At 48.5% G+C, this 21,939-nt stretch overlaps 1 protein-coding gene and 1 pseudogene across 1 annotated transcript; one reads left to right on the top strand and one right to left on the bottom strand.

The window, feature by feature from the left end:
• Window positions 1-468: 468 nt before the first annotated feature.
• LOC149348433 (U1 spliceosomal RNA) lies at window positions 469-612 on the bottom strand (annotated as a pseudogene).
• A 19,401-nt stretch (window positions 613-20,013) lies between these two features.
• On the top strand, window positions 20,014-21,549 carry LOC149348432 (uncharacterized). Its single transcript, XM_089541761.1, has 2 exons — window positions 20,014-20,109; window positions 21,201-21,549. The coding sequence occupies exons 1-2, from the start codon at window positions 20,096-20,098 to the stop codon at window positions 21,547-21,549; spliced, it is 363 nt and encodes a 120-aa protein (XP_089397887.1). The 5' UTR covers window positions 20,014-20,095.
• The last annotated feature ends 390 nt before the right edge of the window (window positions 21,550-21,939 follow it).

Below are 21,939 nucleotides of genomic sequence, written 5' to 3'. Positions count from 1 at the left end.
AAACCGATTTTTTCTAGTACTGTCATACTTTTCAGACATCGAGATCAGCGTGTACGCGAGATAATGGAGGCATACCATATTAGGAAATGTCGGAATCCGTGTATCAGTGAGCCCTCTGTTAACTTGGCTGACTGTGAAATCGATTTTTTAGCCTCAGCGTTGCATTGAATTCCTTTTTTGATAATGGTTTTTTAACTGATCTTCCACAGCGATGAGTGGCGCCTGATGCTTCAATTTCAATTTTTTTTTCCTCTGACTTGGTCTTTCCAGGAGGGACTGTTTGTGGTTGTTTTTGTTTTATGTTTTTAAAGTGACTACCTTATATTGCGCGCGTCAGCAATAAACCTCAGTTGCGAGTTAGCGCTTGTCTGCGTCGTTTACTTTCCGTCCCGTGTGTTCCCTGTGCGCTATTTTTTACATCATGAACGTTATCCAACTTGCCCAACTTTCCGCTTTGCTGTACATAGCAGGGGGCTGGCGCGAACGCCGAACCCCCACTACCAAAAATTATATGCCCCAACTACCCCAGTTTGGGGTAGTGGCGCGCTTCAGCCTGCCGCAGTGCAATGGCAGGCCTCGACACGGAGCCCCGACCTTGTTTAAGAGAATTTATTGTTTACCAAAAGATCTACAATTCAACAGACATGTTCAACAAGTTCACAATGTGGACTGCATTCAAAATCACATCACAAGTGGTCGATTTTTACAGTTCAAGATAAGAAGAGCTGGTTTTATGTAAACCCATCTCGTACTTGCTGATCGCCGGCGACCTAGCACCAGGTAAGTATGCTGACGTCTCTGCTGAAAACGGACGCCATTTGTTTCATACCTCTGTTGAGTACCAGTGACCGATGTACTTCTTACACGAAGTTCCTTATTCCGCACTTGTCAGAATCTTGTTGAAACGCAACTACTGGGCTCGGTGCGACCGCCTACACGTAGGAGTAACTCTAGTTAACCTACCAATTCAGTGTAGCGAAAAGAAAGAAAACAAATTAGGTGCTAGATGTGTTCGCACCACGGCCGCTAGATACAAAGCACCTCGCTTTGCGCTTTGCATCAAGCGGCCGTGGTTTGCACCTTGTGACGAAGTTGCACAAACGGCTAGCTGCGAACAGAGTGGTTGCTGCCGCATGTGCAACTCAACTTCTTCACAAGGTGCGAGCACTACAAACACCGAATTTGTTCTGTTTCTAGAACTTGAGCTTGAACTTGAGCTTGAGCTTGAACTTGAACTTGAACTTGAGCTAGAACTCGCTCGAATCAAACAAAACGAGCTCGAACGCAAAGTTGAGGAACTCACAAAAACACTAAAGGACCAACAGCGGGAACTCGACACGACTAGAGCACTTCCAAAACAACAACCACAGGCATCGAATGAAGGAGACCTTGAAACACGAATGCAACAGATGATGCAGCAGATGATGCAGGATATCATGCAGCAAATCCAATCGCAAATGCAACAGATGCAAGTACAATTCCAAGGGCAGATCGCAGAGATCAGAAGCGCTTTTCGAAAACAAAAACATACCCAAAACATTAGGGAAAAAGCGTACAACCGTCCAGCGCTAACAGCTTTCGCAAGCGAACAAGGCAACAGCAGTGACGCGTAAACATGATCAATACGTATCATCAAGAACAAGAACACTTAGATATTTGGCAATGGAACTGCAGAGGCTACCGCAAAAAGCAGGCCCTTTTAAAACAATATATAAACACACAACTGACACCTCCTGATGTGATTGCGCTCCAAGAGACTGGAATCAAGCCGACCTTACAAGGGTACGAGGTTTACGAGAGTCAAAACGAAGGTAAAGCGGCCGTCCTAGTCAGCAAAACCATTACCGCCATCAGGCACGATACCATCGCCGACACCGACATCGAGCACGCGCTTGTTGAAATTATTCCGAAAAAGCGACAGGGAAGCAGCACGTTCTTACTTAACGTGTACAGCCCGCCGAGACAAAGAAAAGCCAAACTCTTCGAACTGTTCTATGGAGCGCACAAGCTGGCCAAAAAAAATGCACTCATCATCGTAGGAGATTTCAACGCCATGGACAGGAGTTGGGGATACCAGAAACAAGACATCAAGGGAAGAACATTAGTGGAAGTAGCGGAGTACTTTGGCTGCAGTCTAATCACAGATCCTGCGACCCCCACGAGAATCGGAAATAGCGTGAGCAGGGACACATGCCCAGACCTCACCTTCGTAAGGAAGAGCAGGGAGTCACAGTGGGAAAACATGATGGAAAATCTAGGCAGCGATCACTTTATCCTCCGGACACGAATAGCATCCGACACCATAAGACGCCAGATTGGACAGGCGAAAATCACTGACTGGAACGCGTTTCCAGACGCCCACCTCCTCAGACTATGGGAAACGAGACGCAGTCTCACCAAAAGATGGCGGAAGCAAAAACACAACAGGAAACTAAAACTAAAGATAGCAGAAATTACGGCAAAGGCGGAAGAATATGCGATGCAACTCGCGAAACAAAATTGGGACCAACTCAGCGACTCGCTTAGGGGAACTCTAGGCACGGCCAGAACCTGGAATCTCTTAAGAGCACTAATCGATCCGACCAAAATAAAATCAGAAAACAATAAAGCCATCCACAGGTTCATCCACTCCTTCGAGGGATCAGACATCACCCTACTGGAGAAGGCTCGAGAAAAATGTTTCGGCGATCACAACCCCCCGCGATACCAAGGAACGTATCGAGGAGCCGAAAACGAGAAACTCGACCGCCCCATAACTGTGGAAGAGGTTTACGCGGCCATAAGAAACACCACCAGAAACACGGCAGCCGGAGCGGACAGAATCGACAACGCCCTAATCCGCAACCTGAGCGACGACCTCATACAAGAGCTCGTCAGCTTTCTTAACAAACATTGGGAGGCGGAGACGGTTCCCGAAGATTGGAAACACGCCGAAGTAATAATGATACCTAAACCTGGTAAAAAGCTACAAATTGAAAACCTCAGGCCCATATCACTCACGTCGTGCCTTGGCAAACTTTACGAACGGGTGGTAACTTTAAGACTGCAAAATTACATGGAAGACAACGACTGTGTACCACATACCATGTTCGGCTTCAGAGCGAAGCTCTCGACGCAGGACGTTCTCCTCCAAATACAAGAAGATGTCCTGCGAAACGTACCTCGGACGGGAGAAAATGTCATAATGGCCCTGGACATCAAAGGGGCATTCGATAACGTCAGCCACGAAGCGATCCTTACGGGCCTAGACAAGCTGGATTGCGGGCGCAGAATCCACGGCTTCGTCAAAGCCTTCCTGTCCGACAGAACTGCCACCATCGGCATAGGAGACCTTCGATCGGACAAAATTCGCACTCCAAATAAGGGAACACCCCAAGGGTCAGTTATCTCCCCCTTACTTTTCAACATAGCTATGATAGGCCTAGCTCGAAAACTAGAGAACATCGAAGGCATCAGGCATGCAATGTATGCTGACGATATAACAGTCTGGACAAACACGGGTTGTCTCGGAGAGAAGGAAGAAAGGCTACAGCAAGCGGCCTCTTGTGTAGAGCAATACCTCGCAGAAAGAGGACTCGCATGCTCGACCGAGAAATCGGAACTGCTGAGAGTCTGGAGAGGCAAGCAAAACCGGACCGTCCCAAACAACGAGGACCTAAAACTCAACGTCTACCTTGACGAGACACCCATCCCCGAAAAGACAACAATAAGAATTTTAGGCATGTGGGTTCAATCCAACCAGCGCAGTACTCACACTTTTACCCTGCTCAAAGCAACAACACTACAAGTCTCACGCATGATCACCCGCATCACCAACAGGCGACATGGCATGCGTGAAGAGGACACACTCAAACTAGTCAGAAGCCTTGTAGTTAGTAGAATCACGTACAGCCTACCCTACCAGTGCCTCAACAAAAACGAAATACAACAAGCGGATGCCCTGCTACGCAAAGCGTATAAGACAGCGCTCCGACTTCCGCGCAACACGTCAACCGAAAAACTCATGGCCCTGGGATTACATAACACCTTTGAGGAGCTACGAGAGGCGCAGCTTGAGTCGCAAAAACTCAGGCTGTTGCAGACAACGACTGGAAGAGCGCTCCTGCAGAGGCTCGGATACCGCGAGCAGATGCGAGAAATGACGAGGACGGCAACGATCCCCGACGAGCTTCGCAAGACCCTCAAGGTAGCGCCAATACCAAAAAACATGGATCCCAACCTCCATCGAGGCAGAAGAGAAGCGAGGGCCGACTTCATCGAAAGAACATACGCTCCCCAAGCCACGACCGTGTATGCAGACGCGTCTTGGAGAGGAGGAGACACCAAAATCGCTGTGGCGGCGGTGGTCGATTCGTCTTTACGCGAAATGACCAGCGCGTCTCTCCGAGGCTGCACAGCTGCAGAGTCCGAGGAAGTAGCCGTTGCTCTAGCGGTTGCGGAGGGCTATAGAACCGGGCGGTCGCTAACAATACTCACCGACTCTCAAACAGCCTGCCGAAATTACATGAATGGCAGGATAGGTCGTCACGCGCTCCGTATACTCCTCGCAGCGAGCGACAGAATTAAAAACCAGGAAGAACAAAGCGACAAGATCCCACACAAAATTGTGTGGGTACCGGGGCACACGGGGGTGGCAGGGAACCAAGAGGCCGACAGGATAGCTCGAGGATACATTACTTTCCGAGCATCCGATGAGCCCGCGGAACTCGCGCCAGCACCCAGGGATTACTCGGCCATACTACAAAACTACAGAGGCAGAAGATTGCGGTATCCCCCACCGCACAAATCTCTCAGCAGAGAGGAAGCTGTCACTTGGAGACAATTACAAACAGGCTCTTTCCCAAACCTACATATACTAAACAAAATGCACCCTACCATATACGCGGACAAATGTCCCTGGTGCGACGGAAAACCTACTCTCTATCACATCACATGGGCCTGCCAAAAGATAGACGTGGTCCCCAAAATACAGAACCCGAGTGCGGAGCAGTGGGAGACTCTGCTGTCCAGCGACCGCTGTGAAGACCAAGAAGGTCTGGTACAGCGAGCTCAACGGGCGGCAGTGGCCAGCGGAGCCCTGGACTGAGGGCAACCGACCACTGATTAGAGGCGGACGACTTCGACAGAGAAGACTCCTGGGGGTAAAATCAAGGAGAAAACGTCTCTGAAGATGCTCCCAAACCGCAGGAAAAAGGACTAGAGTAAAATAAAGTTTTTCCTTCCTTCCTTCTGTTTCTTGTTACAAGGTGGTCGAAATCATTCCGAGCCCTGTAGGGTGGCTCAGTGGATCATGGCCTCGTCTACCGAGCCGGAGTACCCGGGCTCGAACCCGACCACGGTGGCCGCGTTTCGATGGAGGCGGAACGCAAGAGGGGCCTGTGTGCTGTGCGATGTCAGTGCACGTTACCATGTGGTCGAATTAATTCCGGAGACCTCCACTACGGCACTTTTCTGCAGACCATCGCCACCGGCCGGGCTGTCAGTGTTATGGACCTCAGGAACATAAACACTTGAGTGGAGTGGGGTCGTGCGGGGACCCTGGGGCGTGCCCCGAATTCCTGTTGTAATAAAGTTTTCTCTCTCTCTCTCCTTCTTCTTTCACTCCCACCTTCCTCCCTTCCCTTACGGCACGGCTCAGTTGTTCACCGAGATATGTGAGACAGTTACTGTGTCATTTCCTTTCCTCAGAAACAATTTTAGATTTTCAATGTTTATCCATCCCAAACGCCGCGGTTCAGGTCTCCGTCTGGAGTAACGACCTCGGCACCTTCTCCGCATAACCCCTGCTCCATCTGTCTGCAACTTTCAGCAGCGAGTTGCACAGCTAGGCTCGCCGCACTCGCTATGATGGCTCAGTGGGTGCACATCAAATTCTAGAGGCCCGTGTACTGTGCGATGTCAGTGCACGTTAAAGAACCCCAGGCGGTCGAAATTTCCGGAGCCCTTCACTACGGCGCACCTCATAGCCTGAGTACCTTTGCGGCGCTAATCCCCATAAACCAACCAACCATCATTCGACTGTTCAGCACAAGCACGCAGGACCAAATCCCGACCCCGATGGCCGCGTCTCCCTAAAAGTGAAATTGAAAAGAGGTGCCTCTGCCAGACGATGGGAGTGCATATTGATCCCCAGGCTTTGGAAATTATTCAAGCGCTTCGTATTAATCAGCTCCGCTTTCACTTACTTTTGGCGGGCTGCGCAACATTACGCATCGCTTTCTTTCGAAAAGTTAAAGCTCCACAGGTGGTCGAAATTATTCCGGAGCCCTTCACTACGGCACCTCTTTCGGCCTTTCTTCTTTCACTCCACCTTCCTCCCTTCCCTTACGGCGCGATTCGGGTGTCCACCGAGATACGTGCGACAGTTACTGCGCCATTTCCTTAAAAAAAAGCGTAAAAAAATTTTATGCAATGAAAGGCCCCGTAAAAATCATTTCTCTGTGGACATCTCAACCGCTTCATGAAGGAAGGGACGAAGGTAGCAGTGAGAGGAGAAAGTGAGAAAGAAGTGCCGCTGTAGTCTCGAATAATTTTAGCCGGCTGGGATCTTTAATGGGCACTGACCACTCAGCATACGGGCGCCTTTTGCGCTTCGCCACCATAAAAACTCGGCCGGGATTGAAACTGCTCCACCGTGTTCTGTGCGGTGTCAGTGCACATCAAAGAATTCCTCTGCGATATCAGTACACGTTAAAGATTCCCAGGCGGCCTGAATTATTCCGGAGCCCTTCACTATGATACCTCTTATCTTCGTATTTCACTCCCGCCTTCCTCCCTTCTTTTGCGGTCTGCTTCGGGTGTGCGACGAGATGTGACGCAATTACTGCGCCATTTCATTCCTAAAAAGCCCATTTAAAATTTTTTCTTCCTCTATCGCACTTTTTATCTCTCCCTTATTTCGCTATCTCTTTGCTTCCTTCTCTCACAGTGCAGTCTGCGTGTTCAACGAGGAAAGATTAGAAAAAGCTGGATGAGGTTCAACCATGCTTAAGCTAGTTTACCGAGCGGGAAGCTCCATTCAGCATGCTCAGACATATGCATCAGCTATGTGGTCACCACATCAGGCTTATTTAATTCATTCCCTCGAAGCAATTCAGAACCGTGCAGCACGTTTTATTTCTCACGATTGCAATCGTCGTTCCAACTTGACAAGCACCAAGTTATCTTTATCGCTAACAAGTTTTCAGACACGTAGGGATATCGCACTCTTTGCTTACTACCGAAACTAATATACAGCCGTCACGCGTCAACACCCACTTACACGCCTAATGCACACTTCAATATTCTTAGCTTCCAACGTCTATTCGGCCGAACACTCGTTGAATTCTTCTGCTTTGCCACGTGCTATCAAGTGTTGGAATGGTCTTCCGGATTGCATTGCTACCATACGTGACACATTATTGTTTAAAAACAAATTGACCACCTTTATGCACCCATGATATTGTACATAAATTGTGTTCGTATTTCTAGTTGAATACATGCAGTGCCGCTGTTCGTTTGCTGTTTTTCTTGTGTGTCAATGTAATACGTTTTTCTTTCAAGTATGTTTTAATAACTGTTTGCGGTCCAATGTATTTAATATTGTTTACTTTTATACTTTTCCACTTTGTACCATATTTTGTCTACGGAATAATAATAATAATAATAATAATAATAATAATAATAATTCTTTATTGCGCCAAATATTTAAAAAAATGTACAGAAATCCGGCCTGCCAAAGCCTCATAGGGCTTGAGCGGCAGAGCCCGACAGGCAGCGGAACCGCGCAGACATACACACAGGCAAAAAAAAAAACACATTCCAAATAACGGACATCAAATTAGTATGACGGTGAGAACAAAATAGACACAAGACTCATGTTACATCGCAAGGAAGAAAAACCAAAGTGGCATAACAATACCTCAGATCAGTGCAATAAATACAGCAGTAACCAATGACATCACAAGATTTACTTGACAGATGGTAAAGCACATGCATGATGTCGTAAACCCTCTAATTAATGTATCGCAGCATCTTTTTTATTTTGTATTTAGTTTTTGCCCGGCGAACACTTGGAGGTAACCTGTTAAAGTGAAAGGGAACGTAATAATCTCTTAAACGCCTTCCATATCTTGTAGACCGTCGGGGAATACAAAAAGGTTCCTTCGGTCGAAGAGGCCGTGTGGGAACATACGGAATCTTATAGTCACTAAGCCAAAAATGTTTTAGGACGATCGTTTCCATCAAAAGGCGATCAAAATCAGGTAGAGAAAATACCTTAAAGAGATCAGAATTGGAGGGAAGGCCTAAATCATAGCCGATATTTTTTAATAAAGATCGTAGGAGAGAATTAATCCTGCACTTCCAGCGAACTGCACAGTGACCATAAATCGTTATGCCATAGCGCAGTATGCTATAACCAAGGGCGTTTACGATAACTTTGCGTATTGAAAGCGGCATGTAGTATCTGATGTTGTAAAGCACACAGGAGACGGTTCGGAGCTTTTTACAAACGTGGGACAAGTGATCATTCCATGAAAGAGCACTGTCAAAGTATAATCCTAGGTATTTCACTGTATTTGTATAGCTCAAGGGTATACATTGACATTGGGAACAATCAGATCCGTGCAAGAAAAGGTGATGGTTTAAATCTACCTTCTTCATCGGGCTGTGAAAGCATATAAGCTGAGTCTTAGAGCTGTTAACTTTAATTAGGTTGTTTGAGAACCAGTCCATAGAAATTATTGTAATCCCTCCCCTCACACAATGTTCCAAGGGTGGAACCTGTGAGGCATTTGTATAAATAAATAAATAAATAAATAAATAAATAAATAAATAAATAAATAAATAAATAAATAAATAAATAAATAAATAAATAAATAAATAAATAAATAAATAAATAAATAAATAAATAAATAAATAAATACAGAACATCATATTATCTACCAACGGCTACCGGGGCACAGCGGCATACCAAGAAATCACCGCGCGGATGAGGTCGCGCGAACTACTCTCCAGGATGACGGTTTGGTGTCGATCCCCCTTTCGAGATCCGGCGCAGCGGGCATGCTTCGCGCACTTGTGCGGGACATCCCGATTCCCACATGGAATTCCGGCCAATTTTTCAATTCACGTTTAAAATCCTTGGACCCAGCTCCGGCTTCCATCCGGCCTACCACGACGTGAAGAAACTTTACTGTGTCGCCTGTGGCTTGGTGTAGCTTTCACCAACCATTACTTTTTCTTCATAGGTATGGCTGATTGCCCTGCATGTGCCATCTGCGGGTATGACGAGACTATATCCCACAAGCGGTGGCTCAGCGGTTATGGTGCTCGGCTGCTGACCCGAAAGACGCGGGTTCGATCCCGGCCGCGGCGGCTAGAATTTCTTTGGAGGAGAAATTCGAGAGGCCCGTGTACTGTGCGATGTCAGTGCACGTTAAAGAACCCCAGGTGGTCGAAATTTCCGGAGCCCTTCACTACGGCGTCTCTCATAGCCTTAGTCGCTTTGGGACGTTAAACCCCATAAACCAACCAACCAACATTCTTTGTGACTGCCCTGGCTACAGCGTCGAAAGGCAATATCTCAGCCGTGCGCTGGAGCGTCTAGATCCACGCCCACTGACGGAAATGAAGATTCTCGTTAACACGTTTTGGCGGGCTAGTTGGTTAAGCATCTTGAATAAACAGCGCGAACGAAGACGAGCACAAAAGACAAGAAAATGGACGACACAGCGCTGACACAGCGCTGTGTCGTCCATTTTCTTGCCTTTTGTGCTCGTCTTCGTTCGCGCTGTTTATTCAAGAAGATTCTCGGCCACTGGCCGCGGCGATCTTCGGCGGTGAGGGCCTCAAAGGCACTGCTCCGCTTCTTGCAGACTTCTGGCCTGCATGATAAGCTGTGACTTCACGAATGCTAACTTTCATGTGACTTCAATTTTCTGTTACTTTCCTTTCTCTTTCATTTTTTTTTATCCCCTCACCCCCTTTCTCCCGTGTAGTGTAGCAAACCGACTATCCTTCCGGTTAACCTCCCTGCATTTCCTCTTATTCCTCCTCCTCCTCCTCTTCCACATCGAACAGCGGCCACGTTTCGGAGGAGGCGAAACGCAGAATGCATCCTTGTGCTGTGCGATGTCAGTGCACGTTAAACATCCCCAGCTGGTCGCACATAATCCGGAGCCCTCCACTACGGCACCTCTCTCGCCTTTTCTACTTTCGTTACCACCTTCCTCCCTTAACGACGCAATTCGGGTGTCCATCGAGGTGTGACAATTACTGCGACAACACCTTTACTCAAAAACTAATTTTCAAATTTTATCTTTCAGTGACATCGCGCAGCACATGACCGTCTTTCGGGTTTCAGAGACGAATGACCGGGGCTGACTCTCGGCTTGGCTGGTAGCCGGTAGCACGGGTGGCACTGATGGCGCCGGTAGCCTCAAAAGGCGTCTGTCAGTAATGTCAGTGCGTGTTAACGATTCCCAGGTGGTGGAAAATTTGCGGGACCCTTCACTACGGTACCTTTTCCTATCCTTTTGTGTTGTTGCGACTGAAGTAAGGATGATGAAATCAAGGGTGTGTCCACTGGCTCGAGCTGCGAGGCAAAATAATCCACCGCCGTGGCTTAGTGGTTAGAGCACTCGGCTATTGAGCCGGAGTAATAATAGTTCGAAACCGATAGCAGCGGCCGCGTTTCGATGGAGGCGAAGTGCCGACTGCGCCCATGTGCTGTTCGATGTCGGCGCACTTCATAAATATTCCCAGGCGATCAAATCTATTCCGGAGCCCTCCACTAAGGCCCCTACTCCTCTTTTTCTTCTGTTACTCCCATCTTCCTCCTTTTCCTTACGGCGCAGTTCGGGTGTCCATCAAGATGAGACAATTACTGCGTCGTTTCATTTCCTGAAGAACCAATTCTTTGTTTAATTCAAAAACGTATAATATCAAAATCCCAATGTGGACTGCTAGTGTTTATCGTTTACGTTAGCACGGGTGTTAGCACTAATTAAATTCTTTTAAATGCTCAGCCCCGACCCGGATACACAGATCAAGCTCCTCCAGCTGGCTGAAGATGCCGCCGCTGCCCCAGGGATAGCGGCCGTCGTTTAAGAAGGGAGCTTCTTCGGGTCGCTCCTCTGTATCCGCTGGTAATAAAGTTTCACTACCACCACTGCCACTTGAACTATCACCTCGCAGTTCTCGGGCTTTTTTGCACTTCGACGCTGCGCAAAAACGGCCGCCGCGCCCGGAATTCGATTACGTGTGATGCTCTTTATGATCAGCTACCGAACGGCATATCCCCTTAGCCACTCTGCAGGCAAAATACAAGCACCAGGCCACGCCTACGGTCCTGTGCGAGCGACTCGTGACCGCGTGAGCAATCGAAGCCTTTGCCTAGTGACTGCAGCTCCTCATTCAGACCGAATGGCAAGTGCAAGACGACAAGAACGAAGTTGTGCTTCCGGCGCGAGCCATTTTCATATGGTGAAGAAGAAGAAGAAGAGCGTTCGAACAACTGTGCTTTATTGGTTTTTCCGCTCTCTCGTCCAGTTAATATCTCTATTGTTTACCGGAACCATGTAATTCCTCAAGTGCAAAGTGTCAAATACCTCGGAGTAATTTATGATCCTTCTCTTTCCTGGGGGGCCCATATCGAGCAGATCACTGTGAAAGGAGTCCGAGCAGTCGGTATGCTGCGCAGGCTGAGGAGTGTTCGTTCTGGCATGAGAAGGCACTCACTTCTTATGATTTATAGAATGTACGTCCGTCCAGTCTTAGAGTTCGGCTGTGTTTTATTCTCTGGTGCACCAGCGTATAAACTTCGCCCCTTGATTCTCTTGGAGCGGGAATCGTTGCGCCTTTGTTTGGGCCTTCCAAAATTTGTGGCGAATTCCGTTTTGTACCTGGAAGCGCGTACTCCATCATTGACTTCTAGATTTCGGCTCTTAACGATGAAAACGTTCGTAAGAATGTGCGATTCTTCGCTCCATGCCTCCAATTTGATCTTCCTTCGTCAGCCTAGGCTATTTTTCAACGAAACCTGGTCTCGTTTCCGTACCCCTCAGATATGTTTGGTGCAATCCCTCCTGGACCCCTTAAACGTCCGCATTTCGGACATCCGTCCGGTATGCGCCAACTCATCTATTCAGATACTCTTCGATGACATCTTTCCAAAACATGCAAAGTTAATGCCTTTTCATTTGCTCAGCGCTTTATTGCAGGATTACCTGCTGTGCTTTAAATCTCATGTGCTTATAGCGACAGACGCCTCACAGTGTGAAGAAAAGGCCGGTGTTGGCATTTTCTCCATCTCCCTTGACTGGTCATTCTCACTCCGCCTTCCCGATTACACCCCTATTTATTTGGCCGAATTTCTAGCAGTAGTCTTAGCGTTGCGCAAATTAAACAGCTCCTTGTCTTCTGTCATAATTATGACAGATTCATTATCGTTGTGTTCCTCTCTCACCGCGCCTACAACATCTCAGGCACTTCGGTTACTCAAATGCTTGGTTCCACCCCACGTGTCTTCATTACGGTTGGTCTGGGTGCCTGGGCACAGAGGAATCCATTTGAATGAGGTTGCTGATACCCTGGCGAAGGCATCTCTTCAAGGCCCAGTCGTATCTGTGCTTCCACCCAGCGCATATATTACCGCGGCCAGGTTTCGCAGGTATCTGCTCTTGAAAGAATTCGCAGCATCAGCTCTGACCTCCTCTCCCGAATTCCGGCATCTCCTTTACCCGTGGTGCAGTAAAGGATGGCGATCACGCAAGCTTGAGGTTTCCTTCACGCGTCTACGTTGTCGCGTGCTTCTTTTAAACTTCTACCTTTATAGATCTGGTCTGGCGGTCTCCCCATTGTGCCCGTTCTGCGGAAAACCCGAAACGATAGATCATTTCTTGTTGGCCTGCCGCCGTTTCTCCTCTTTACGGAGCCGCCTGCTGGAGCTTCCGTTACGACAGCTTGGTCTAAGCCTGTCAGCTGGGGTTGCTCTGTCTCTTGGGGCTTCCTCCCTTGGGCACAGCAACTGGAATGTGCTCTCCGCCATGCAAAACTTCCTTACAGACACTAAACGGCTGCCGTCTTAAGCTGTGCTCTTTCTCATGATCAATATTTCTCTGGAATGAAAGCTTTCTGAAACGTGGAATATTTAGCCCCGTTCTCTATTTCAGTCACCGATCTCACAGCATTTGTTTAGCCTATTTCAATTACACATCTGAGATCCTTTCATTTATTTCCTAATTGCTATTATTATCATGATTATTTTATTTTTCCCCACCATTATTTTTTTGTTTAACATTTTGTACACCTATCAGTTGCCGCCTGTGTCTTGGCCAATCCCCCGCAGTGGGTATGCGCCATTTTCTAGAGGACAACAACAGCAACAACAACCTTGGCCAATGCCCCCACGTGGGTATGTGCCATTTTAAAGAGGTGAAGAAGAAGAACTGGACGCTCTACGAAGAAGACAGAGAACGGACGTTCGGCGGCTTCTGAAGTGAGTTTTCTTTTTTTAGGGAATCTGGTGTGACACCGCTGGTACACCCAAAGTGATTAGCCGCAAATACTCTTTGATCTGTGGTAGTTCTCACCGTTGGGCTTAAGCCACGACGGCGGCTTAGTGCGTTCAGCAGTGGAGGCCAAGGATGCGAGGTGAGATTCCTGCTACGGCGTCACTCATAGCCTGAGTCGTTTTGGGACGTTAAACCCCCTACACCACCTTTCACAAAGACGTCTCATTGACAATGTGCAGATTTATGACTTTAAACCCGCTATAACATGTCATAAACGACCTGAACGATGTACTTGTCTGATAGTCGTGATTTAACGTTGTGCAGACGGGCTTATAAGTATGTTAGTAGGCAGGCGATAATTGGAAGCCCGTTCACTCTTTTGCTAGCCGCTGGCTGAAAAAAGTGCAGAGGCCGTTCCTTCCTAGGGGGGAGGGGGGGGGGGGGGGGGTGATCAGTCCTTTTCGAATTACTGTTGAGGTAGGTGCGTGTGATTTTGAAGTCGTAAGTTTAAAGTCGTAAGTCGTGATTTTAAAGTCGTAAGGGTTGAGGATTTTAAAAGAGACATTGCATGAAATTGGGAGCGGCCCGACGGACTCAATACGGCCACGCTTGCTAATGGCACATTTTAATGGTTTTTTGTACTGTTAGCTGTGCTGTTGCCTTCTACACAATAATGTATTTTTTTAATGCAGAAAGGCCGACTTGGCCTTCACATCAGAATTTCCGCTATCGCGTCCAGAATGTTCGTTTTTGCCATGTTATGCAAGCGTCACTTTAATTCTCGATATGAAACGAGGCTCTGTTGCTTGGCAGCAGTATTGACGGCTTCATGCCCTAAAGATGCAAAAATGGTTTCCGAAAAGATATTTTGGTGTTGATAAATTTAACCACCGCCTCAGTATGGGAGAGAGGTGACTGTACCCTGCTTTCTGTTGGTTTTTACTAGCTCTAGCTCGTAGCAATCGCTTTGACACTTGCCTTATGTCGGTACTATCGCTTCGAAAAGTGTCATGTTATTAGCACACAATTCTGTTTTCTTCTTCGCCTCGTACATGATAAGCGTGCAAGAAGCGGCCGGCACAGAAAAGCGGCTAGCAATGCTCGTCAGGAGGGACACGTGGTGTAAAGGCCCGACCACAAGGCAATGTTTTTATTGCGAAAGCAATACTACTTGCACTTTCCAGGGTGACCACCATCGTGCCGCGGCGGTGACCACCACTGATCTTCATTTGACCTTGATTGCATTAGTTGGATTAGATTGGATTACATTGGATTACATTAGATTGGATTGGACTGGATTGGACTGGACTGTACTGGACTGGATTAGATTAGATTACATTAGATTAGAGTAGATTACATTGGATTGGATTCGATTGCGTTGGATTCGATTGGATTCGATAGGAGTGGATTGGAGTGGATTGGATTAGATTGCATTGAATTGGATTGGATTGCATTGGACTGGATTGGAATGGATTGGATTGGATTGTATAACCAATGCATCACCACAAGTTTAACCACAAGCACCACCACCAGCTACACTACCCGCCGCGGTGGCTCAGTGGTTATGGTGCTCGGCTGCTGACCCAAAAGACGCGGGTTTGATCCCGGCCGCGGCGGTTGAATTTCTTTGGAGGAGAAATTCTAGAGGCCCGTGTACTGTGCGATGTCAGTGCACGTTAAAGAACCCCAGGTGGTCGAAATTTCCGGAGACCTTCACTACGGCGTCCCCCTTAGTCGCTTTGGGACGTTAAACCCCATAAGCCAAACCAACCAGCTACACTGGTAAGGCGCTCGTCTACCACGCCGGAGTACCCGGGGTTGAACCCGACCGCGGCGGCCGCGTTTCGATGGAGGCGAAACGCAAGAGGCGCCCGTGTGCTGTGCGATGTCAGTGCACGTTAAAGATCACCAGGTGGTCGAAATTATTCCAGAGACCTCCACTACGGCACCTCCTTCTCTCTTTCTTCTATCACTCCCACCTTCCTCCCTTCCCTTGCGGCGCGGTTCAGGTGTCCGCCGAGATATGTGAGACAGATACTGCGCCATTTCCTTTCCTCAAAAACCAATTTACCAATTTACGAAACTAGGCGACTTTGGAAGACGCAGATGTGGGGCGAGGCCAGTTCTCTGCTTCGGCGCCAGAAATAACCCGTAGATTGGGACTGGTGGGGACTAATTACTAAGCGTGCGTTTACAGTGATTCCCACATCAATCTGCGTCGTTGCTGTACGTCAGAAGGGCGCGGCCCGTTTCTCTCGTTTCTCGAAGGCCGGATTCTGTTTCGACACGTCTGACCGCCTTGCGCCGCAGTAGGTTCCCGTTATCGATGAACAGGACGGTTAGCTACGGACAGGGGATAACTGGGGGGAATTATCGGCTATCTCTCCCCACCTCCGTCTGGAGACGCTAGTATCCTATATCCTCATGTGTTTGCTCGCCCTTTTCTGCGGACGCCGAGCAGCAACGCTGCCTTGTGTTCGGGCATTAAGACGCCATCAAGAATTTCGAAACGCCTCTTGAACAATCTGTGCGCGTCTGTATGCGAGTTATGAGATTTCAGCTGGGACACGCAGACGTAAAAAGCTGCCCAATCCTCCGCAATGCCTTTCAGAAGCTCAATAGGCGTCTGCGTTGAAATTCAGAGTTAATAACAAGGAACTGACACCAGTTCACGTCACGAAGTGTGGGTCGCGTGGACTGTACCTGTGAAGGAACAGAGTATGGTGTGGATAAACGGGACAGCACTGGAGTTCCGCATCGGCAGGCTTCAGGAGCTAAAACCTTGTGAAATATTTTCGTGTAAAGACATGGTGGCTCTATATAAGTCATTGTGCTATGCTGCGTTGCCTGTACTAGCGACTGCAACCTCCGCGCTACCTGCTAGAAAATGAAGTACATATGATTAAACGGAAACCTCCATGCAGGTCTTCAGCTCCAATCATTCAGCTGCCCAGATTCTCCATAAATAGCTCCAACGTGGCAAATGCATCGAGAAACCCATAAGGCAAGGGGTGGATTGTTGTTATGTGCAATCTGAAAATCCTTTTCTTTTCCTTTTTTTTTCGGAGTCGTTTTAAGGGAAGCTCAAATTAGCCATGCTTTCCTCCTCTAGTGATTGCCGTCAGTAGTGTCGCTCGCTCAGCCGCTGCCATATGCTATCTCTGCTTTGCGAGAATACGTTTTGCTTTTCGATAGGCATTCCACTCCGTTAGTCTGTTGCTCATTATCAACTGGCTTGATGTTAACACAGCATGAGACATATTTGGAATTGCGGTCACTAATTAATGAAAGTTCTCGCCAGTTGAGAGGTGTTTTGTTGAATCAGTAATGCGCTCATTGTGAGTGGGAAATGTGTTGCTGATGTAATCTTGAAAATTCGTTTTAATGGGCTCGAGAAATGTGCTAGTGAGTAAATAAGCCGGTCGAAACTAATGCAGATACTTGCGCTGCAGAGTGCTTCATGGCTTCTGTGTAGCTTTCGAACACGATACTTATCAACCTGTCAGATGACCCAGGTGTAAGAATCGAAAGCAGCGCTTTGACAAGTGACGGATGAAAACACCTGCACTGTTCTTATACAAAGCATCATTGGTGTGAACAAAGAAAGGAAAAATCTGCACATTTGAGAAAAGTGTTAACAGTATTGGGAGTTGAAGGTGAGGCTGCAGATGCCAACTTACGGCATTGGCTTACGTTAACTGCGACGTTGTGCGTATAGAGGCGTGGTAACGGAGACTTGCAAGAGAAGAAGTTTATACAAGATTCCTTTTTGATGTGCCACTCACCAGCCAATACTAAACTCTTTGAATACATAAAAATTTTCATGAATCGCCGAAGATTGCTAACGAGCGATGAAAGATGTGCCTAATTCACTGAGAGGAAAGAATTGAAGGGGACATATATAAGCTCCCGCTTAATGGGTTCAGGACGGGATAGCATTAATACGTTAATGCACATATATACGAAGTTGCTCATCTTCTACTTTGCATTCATAGATAGCTGGGAGTGGTGCAGCGTTTAAACGATGCGTCATTGCCCTGCGATGGGAGGTGTGCTGCCGTCCGTGGGGCTTGTGCCACCCAAGTTGCTCTTTCCGAGCGACCTCTCGCGACCGATCATTAACTTAACTGCTACGTGCTACGGAAGGCAGGCTGCTCAAAATCTGATGGGCAGGCTGCGATGACGCCACAAGGTCACGCGACCTAGGTGGCCAATCTGCCCCCTAGGTTGCTTCTCTGGGATTTTTCACAGATTTTTCGCTCGCAATCATCAACGCCGACGCCGAGAATAGACGCCTGCCTCTCTGCGACACGAGCTGCTTAACGCTGTCACGTTAAAAGAGTTTGCAACAATAGCGAACTGGTATAACTCGTTCGAGCTACTAGACACCTTTAGCATACCGTGTACCATACTACCGTTACCGTTACCGGAGGCCTGCCCACTGGCGGTGAGCGCGCGCTGATTGGTCCCGATGCTGCTGGCGTGCGCGCAGCTGCCGAGTACGTGGCGCCACCTGGCGTCGTCAAAATGATTCACACATGCGCATTGGCTGCGCGCGGGCTCCCGGTACTCCGGTAACGGTAACAGGGTATGCTAAAGGTGTCTACTGTAACGCGAGCTACTGTAACTCTTCTGGCTCAGTTGCTGCGGTACGCGGGGAGAGCTTTCTCCATCATTTTCGCAAACAGGTATCACCTAATCCACTGTGTTTACGCAGCACCTGAATGGCTAGCCTTGGATGTTCTGCGCAACGGCCTTACGGGGACCCGCCCACATGGTTGGCCCGTCTGCGCTACACCAGCAGTTGGTACACCGCGTCTCCCATCGACGCTGAACTGCCCTGCACTGCAACGGAGGACCAAAGCTGCCAGATCTTTGACCACCTGGCCGTGTGGAACGAGGTCTTCTACTGCATGCACTACGAGCTTCGAGCGTCCTCCAGTACGAACGGCCAGCTTTCGCTGGTAAGCCTCGGTCCAGGCCGCCGGTGCCGCCCCACGGTAGAAGACTTCATGGACTGGCAGAAGGCAAACTACCTCCTCAACTGGCTTTTGAAAACACACCGATGCATAGACACCCTTGAACTCCTTTACTGGGATGTTTATGACAAGGTGTCCCACCCGTACGACCATCTCTTCTGCGAGGCCTTCAGCGAGAACAAGTGGGTGAAGACACTCAAGATCACCTTTTCCCGAAGTCACAGGCACGAGAAGCTTAGCGCGCTGATCGCGTCATGCGTGCGCCTAGAACGACTCGAGTGCCACTTGTCGCTCCCAGCCGCGCTGTCCTCTGCACTGGCGACTCTTCTACGGACGACCACATCTCTGACTGTTCTCATTATTGGATCGTTGCGAATAACCGAACAGGAAGCTGACGATTTCTTGGCCGCGTTGCGTGAAAACCGCACTCTGAAGGAACTCTCAATGGCCGAGCCGTACAACGCAGCGGTTTCACTGCTCAACCGGGCCGAGTTCGCAGAGTATCTAAAGAACAGCACCACGTTAACGACGTTCAGGATCAGGCCTCTGGAAGCGACTTACTATGAGCGCGAGAGTTGGTGGCTCTGGATCCTGGAAGGCGTGTCGGAGAACAGAACGATCACCAACGTGAGATTCGAAAATTTGGTCGTGGGCCAAGAAACCTCCTCGCTTCTAGGCAAGATTTTGACGCAGAATACGGTTCTTCGTTGTCTCAGCTTGACGTCGATAAGAAAGCCGGATGATTTCAGATTATCGACAGTGAATCCCTGGTGGCTGGTGGCTTTCGTGCAGAACAAGACACTGGAGGAGATATCACTGTATTTTCACATGCTATCGATCGTGGAGTGGGAGATGGTTTTCGCATCGGCGGCTCGAAAACAGAACCTGAGAAAAGTGAGGGTGAAAGTGATCCCCCGTGATCATTACTGTATTGAGGAATTGTACAGGCTGACACGCGAGGCTGGCGCGGAGGAGAAGGTAGTCATAGACGCAGGAAGTTACTTTGTTGGAGATCACCAGAACACACTGGACTGTCAAGCCTTCTCAGAGGTTCGGGGTCTTCGCAGGCAGTGTACGAAACAGGATATCCGCCGAGCTTTGCAGCAAATTCCATCACTGGACCACCTTACAAGCTTGCTGCTGCGGATCCCAGCTGTTGACCTCGATGATTCACTAGCCACGGATCTTAGCGAGTGCATCAAAACAACGACCTCGCTTCAAAAACTACGTCTGAACACAACGTGGGGCGATGCGACGCTCAACGTTCCAAACTGTTCGTGGAAAATCGTTGTTTCGTCTTTTCTTGAGAACAAAAGCCTGAAAGAAATTTTTGTAGCCGCAGTTTATATTAAAGGCGAAGATATCGAGCGCCTGGCGGATGCAATCAAGCTGAGCAGCGTCGTCCGTTGTGCGAAATTTACCGGTGAAAACTCGGATAAAGTGGACGTGTTTTATCGGCGATTGTCCGTGGATATCGCGGAAAACTACAGCCTCCAGCGCGTCAACTTTCTGGCGCCGGCGAAACGGAACTCCCCGGAGTTCAATGCCTGATATGCCGTTTGGGAAGTGGCACGTCGGAACTGTGACCTTGTCGAGCTCGCCGCTGTGTTCGTCAACGGCATGCGGTTCGACCGGTACGTACGTCCGAGGTTGTGCCGTGTCTTGAAGCGCGCTTGGAAATAAGCAAAGCTTCAGGAGATTCGAAAAAGATCGTATTTCTGGCTGAGAGTTATGAAACGAAAGTCACGTTGTAATAGGCAGCTGCGCCATTCCAGATGTTTTCTTTGTAACATTATTAACTCTCGTCAAGAGGAAAGACACAAAAACACAGGAAAAACGGGCAGTTTCTAAACTCATGGGCTTAGCAGAAGCGAAGTCGTAACGTATTCTGAAGTGAGACCGAAATAATTGCGCTTATGTTTCTTTTGCATATGCTTTTCTTCACGAATCTGGGTTTATTTAATAGGCATGGGGAAGGAAAGGAACAGCTGCCCTTCCTTCTATTTTCAAGTAGGAAATCTGCATGGGAAAGCTGTTTGATACAATTTTTTTTGCTAGAATTTTCGGGAACGTACTGCGCAAATGGCCACGGACGTATGCTTACTGCGCTTTCCTAGAAGGGGTCCCCGTTTCCATGCTTCGTCGAATGCCACCAGACAACACACCACAGATTTTTTAACGGCGATGGAGTTTGATGTCTTCTTTTGAGCATGTGGTCTTGCCTTATTCATGTACTGCCCCACAATGACGTCATCGAGCCCCTCCCTTAGGGCGATGTGCAGCGCAGAGGAAGCCTGAGCGCTGCCACAGCTTTGATCGGAGTTTACTCACGATTTCAAACGCTAGCACAAAAAAGATTTCCTTTGCTTCCCCTGCAAGTTTCCCACATTCGAACCTTTTAAGCTAATCGAATTCTCAAAAATATGTTTAATCTGAACTTTTATTGTGGATAAAATAGGGGACAGCTTCACAGCGCCGGAAATTCTGAAGGAGGTCCTCATGCAGTGGCTTAAAGGCAAAAGGGCAATTCAAAAACACCCAAACAGAAATAGACGCAGATAGCATAGCGCGACTGTGAGAACTCGAAGTGCAGGAATTGTTGCTTCGTTCCATTATGTGGGAAAGTTCTGCCTTGAGGTTTGATTGTTGCATGTTTCGCCCCGTTTCAGGTGCTGTGCTTACGCCCTGGAAATCACTGTGGCATGTTTCATTCACTCCTTTTCAGGTGCTGTGCCCAGGCCCTGGAAAGAGTGGCCAACCACCCAGCGCTGTTGGAAAAGGTCTCCGAGCTGGCATCGGTCAGCGAAGTCGAGGCAGCTGCCATGATTCGCCTAGCACTGGTCCGCTTGGAGCCCATGGACGTGTTCATGCGACTCTCGGGGGTGGTGCGGGAGAGGGTTGTGTGCCACCCGCGCGGAGACGGCCGCGTGCAACTGCACGACCTGAACGACTACTGCTGTGCTTCTTTGAGGCGTTACCTGAGCTTGGACGACATCAAGCAACGCCCTCAACTAGAACGCGAAGCTGGGCGCGTTGCTGCCCATATTAGGGATCGGAGATTGCGCGCGAAATAAAAATTCTCGAGGAAAGGACAGGAGCAGTAGCTGTCATATTCGGTGGACACGTGAACCACGTGATGAGGGAAAGGGTGGAGGAAGGCGAATAAGGTAGCAGGGGAAAAACTTGTAGGGTTTTAATATAGTTAAACTGAGCAGAAGTGCGAAAGCATGTGTTGAACCTGGTTGGCTCATGGTTTTGCTTTGATGGGTCGTCGGCACGTCTGGCGACGGTATTAGACTCAGGTTAAGCTCTAGTCAGGTTCCGATCTGCAGACGGAAGTTGGTCGTGTGTTCGTATAGCAGTAGCCTGTTCAGCTGCTGCGCTAGCGTAGTGGTCTCGTGCAGCGGCCTGCGAAGTTGATTTGTCGGCGCCGCCACGGGTTCGACTATTTCTTTTAAACTTTG

Source organism: Amblyomma mixtum, chromosome 4 (genome assembly GCF_055824585.1).
Source record: "Amblyomma mixtum isolate Tamu chromosome 4, ASM5582458v1, whole genome shotgun sequence".
NCBI lineage: Eukaryota > Metazoa > Arthropoda > Arachnida > Ixodida > Ixodidae > Amblyomma > Amblyomma mixtum.
Note: the sequence above shows the minus strand (reverse complement) of the source record. Positions and strands in the feature narration are given on the sequence as shown.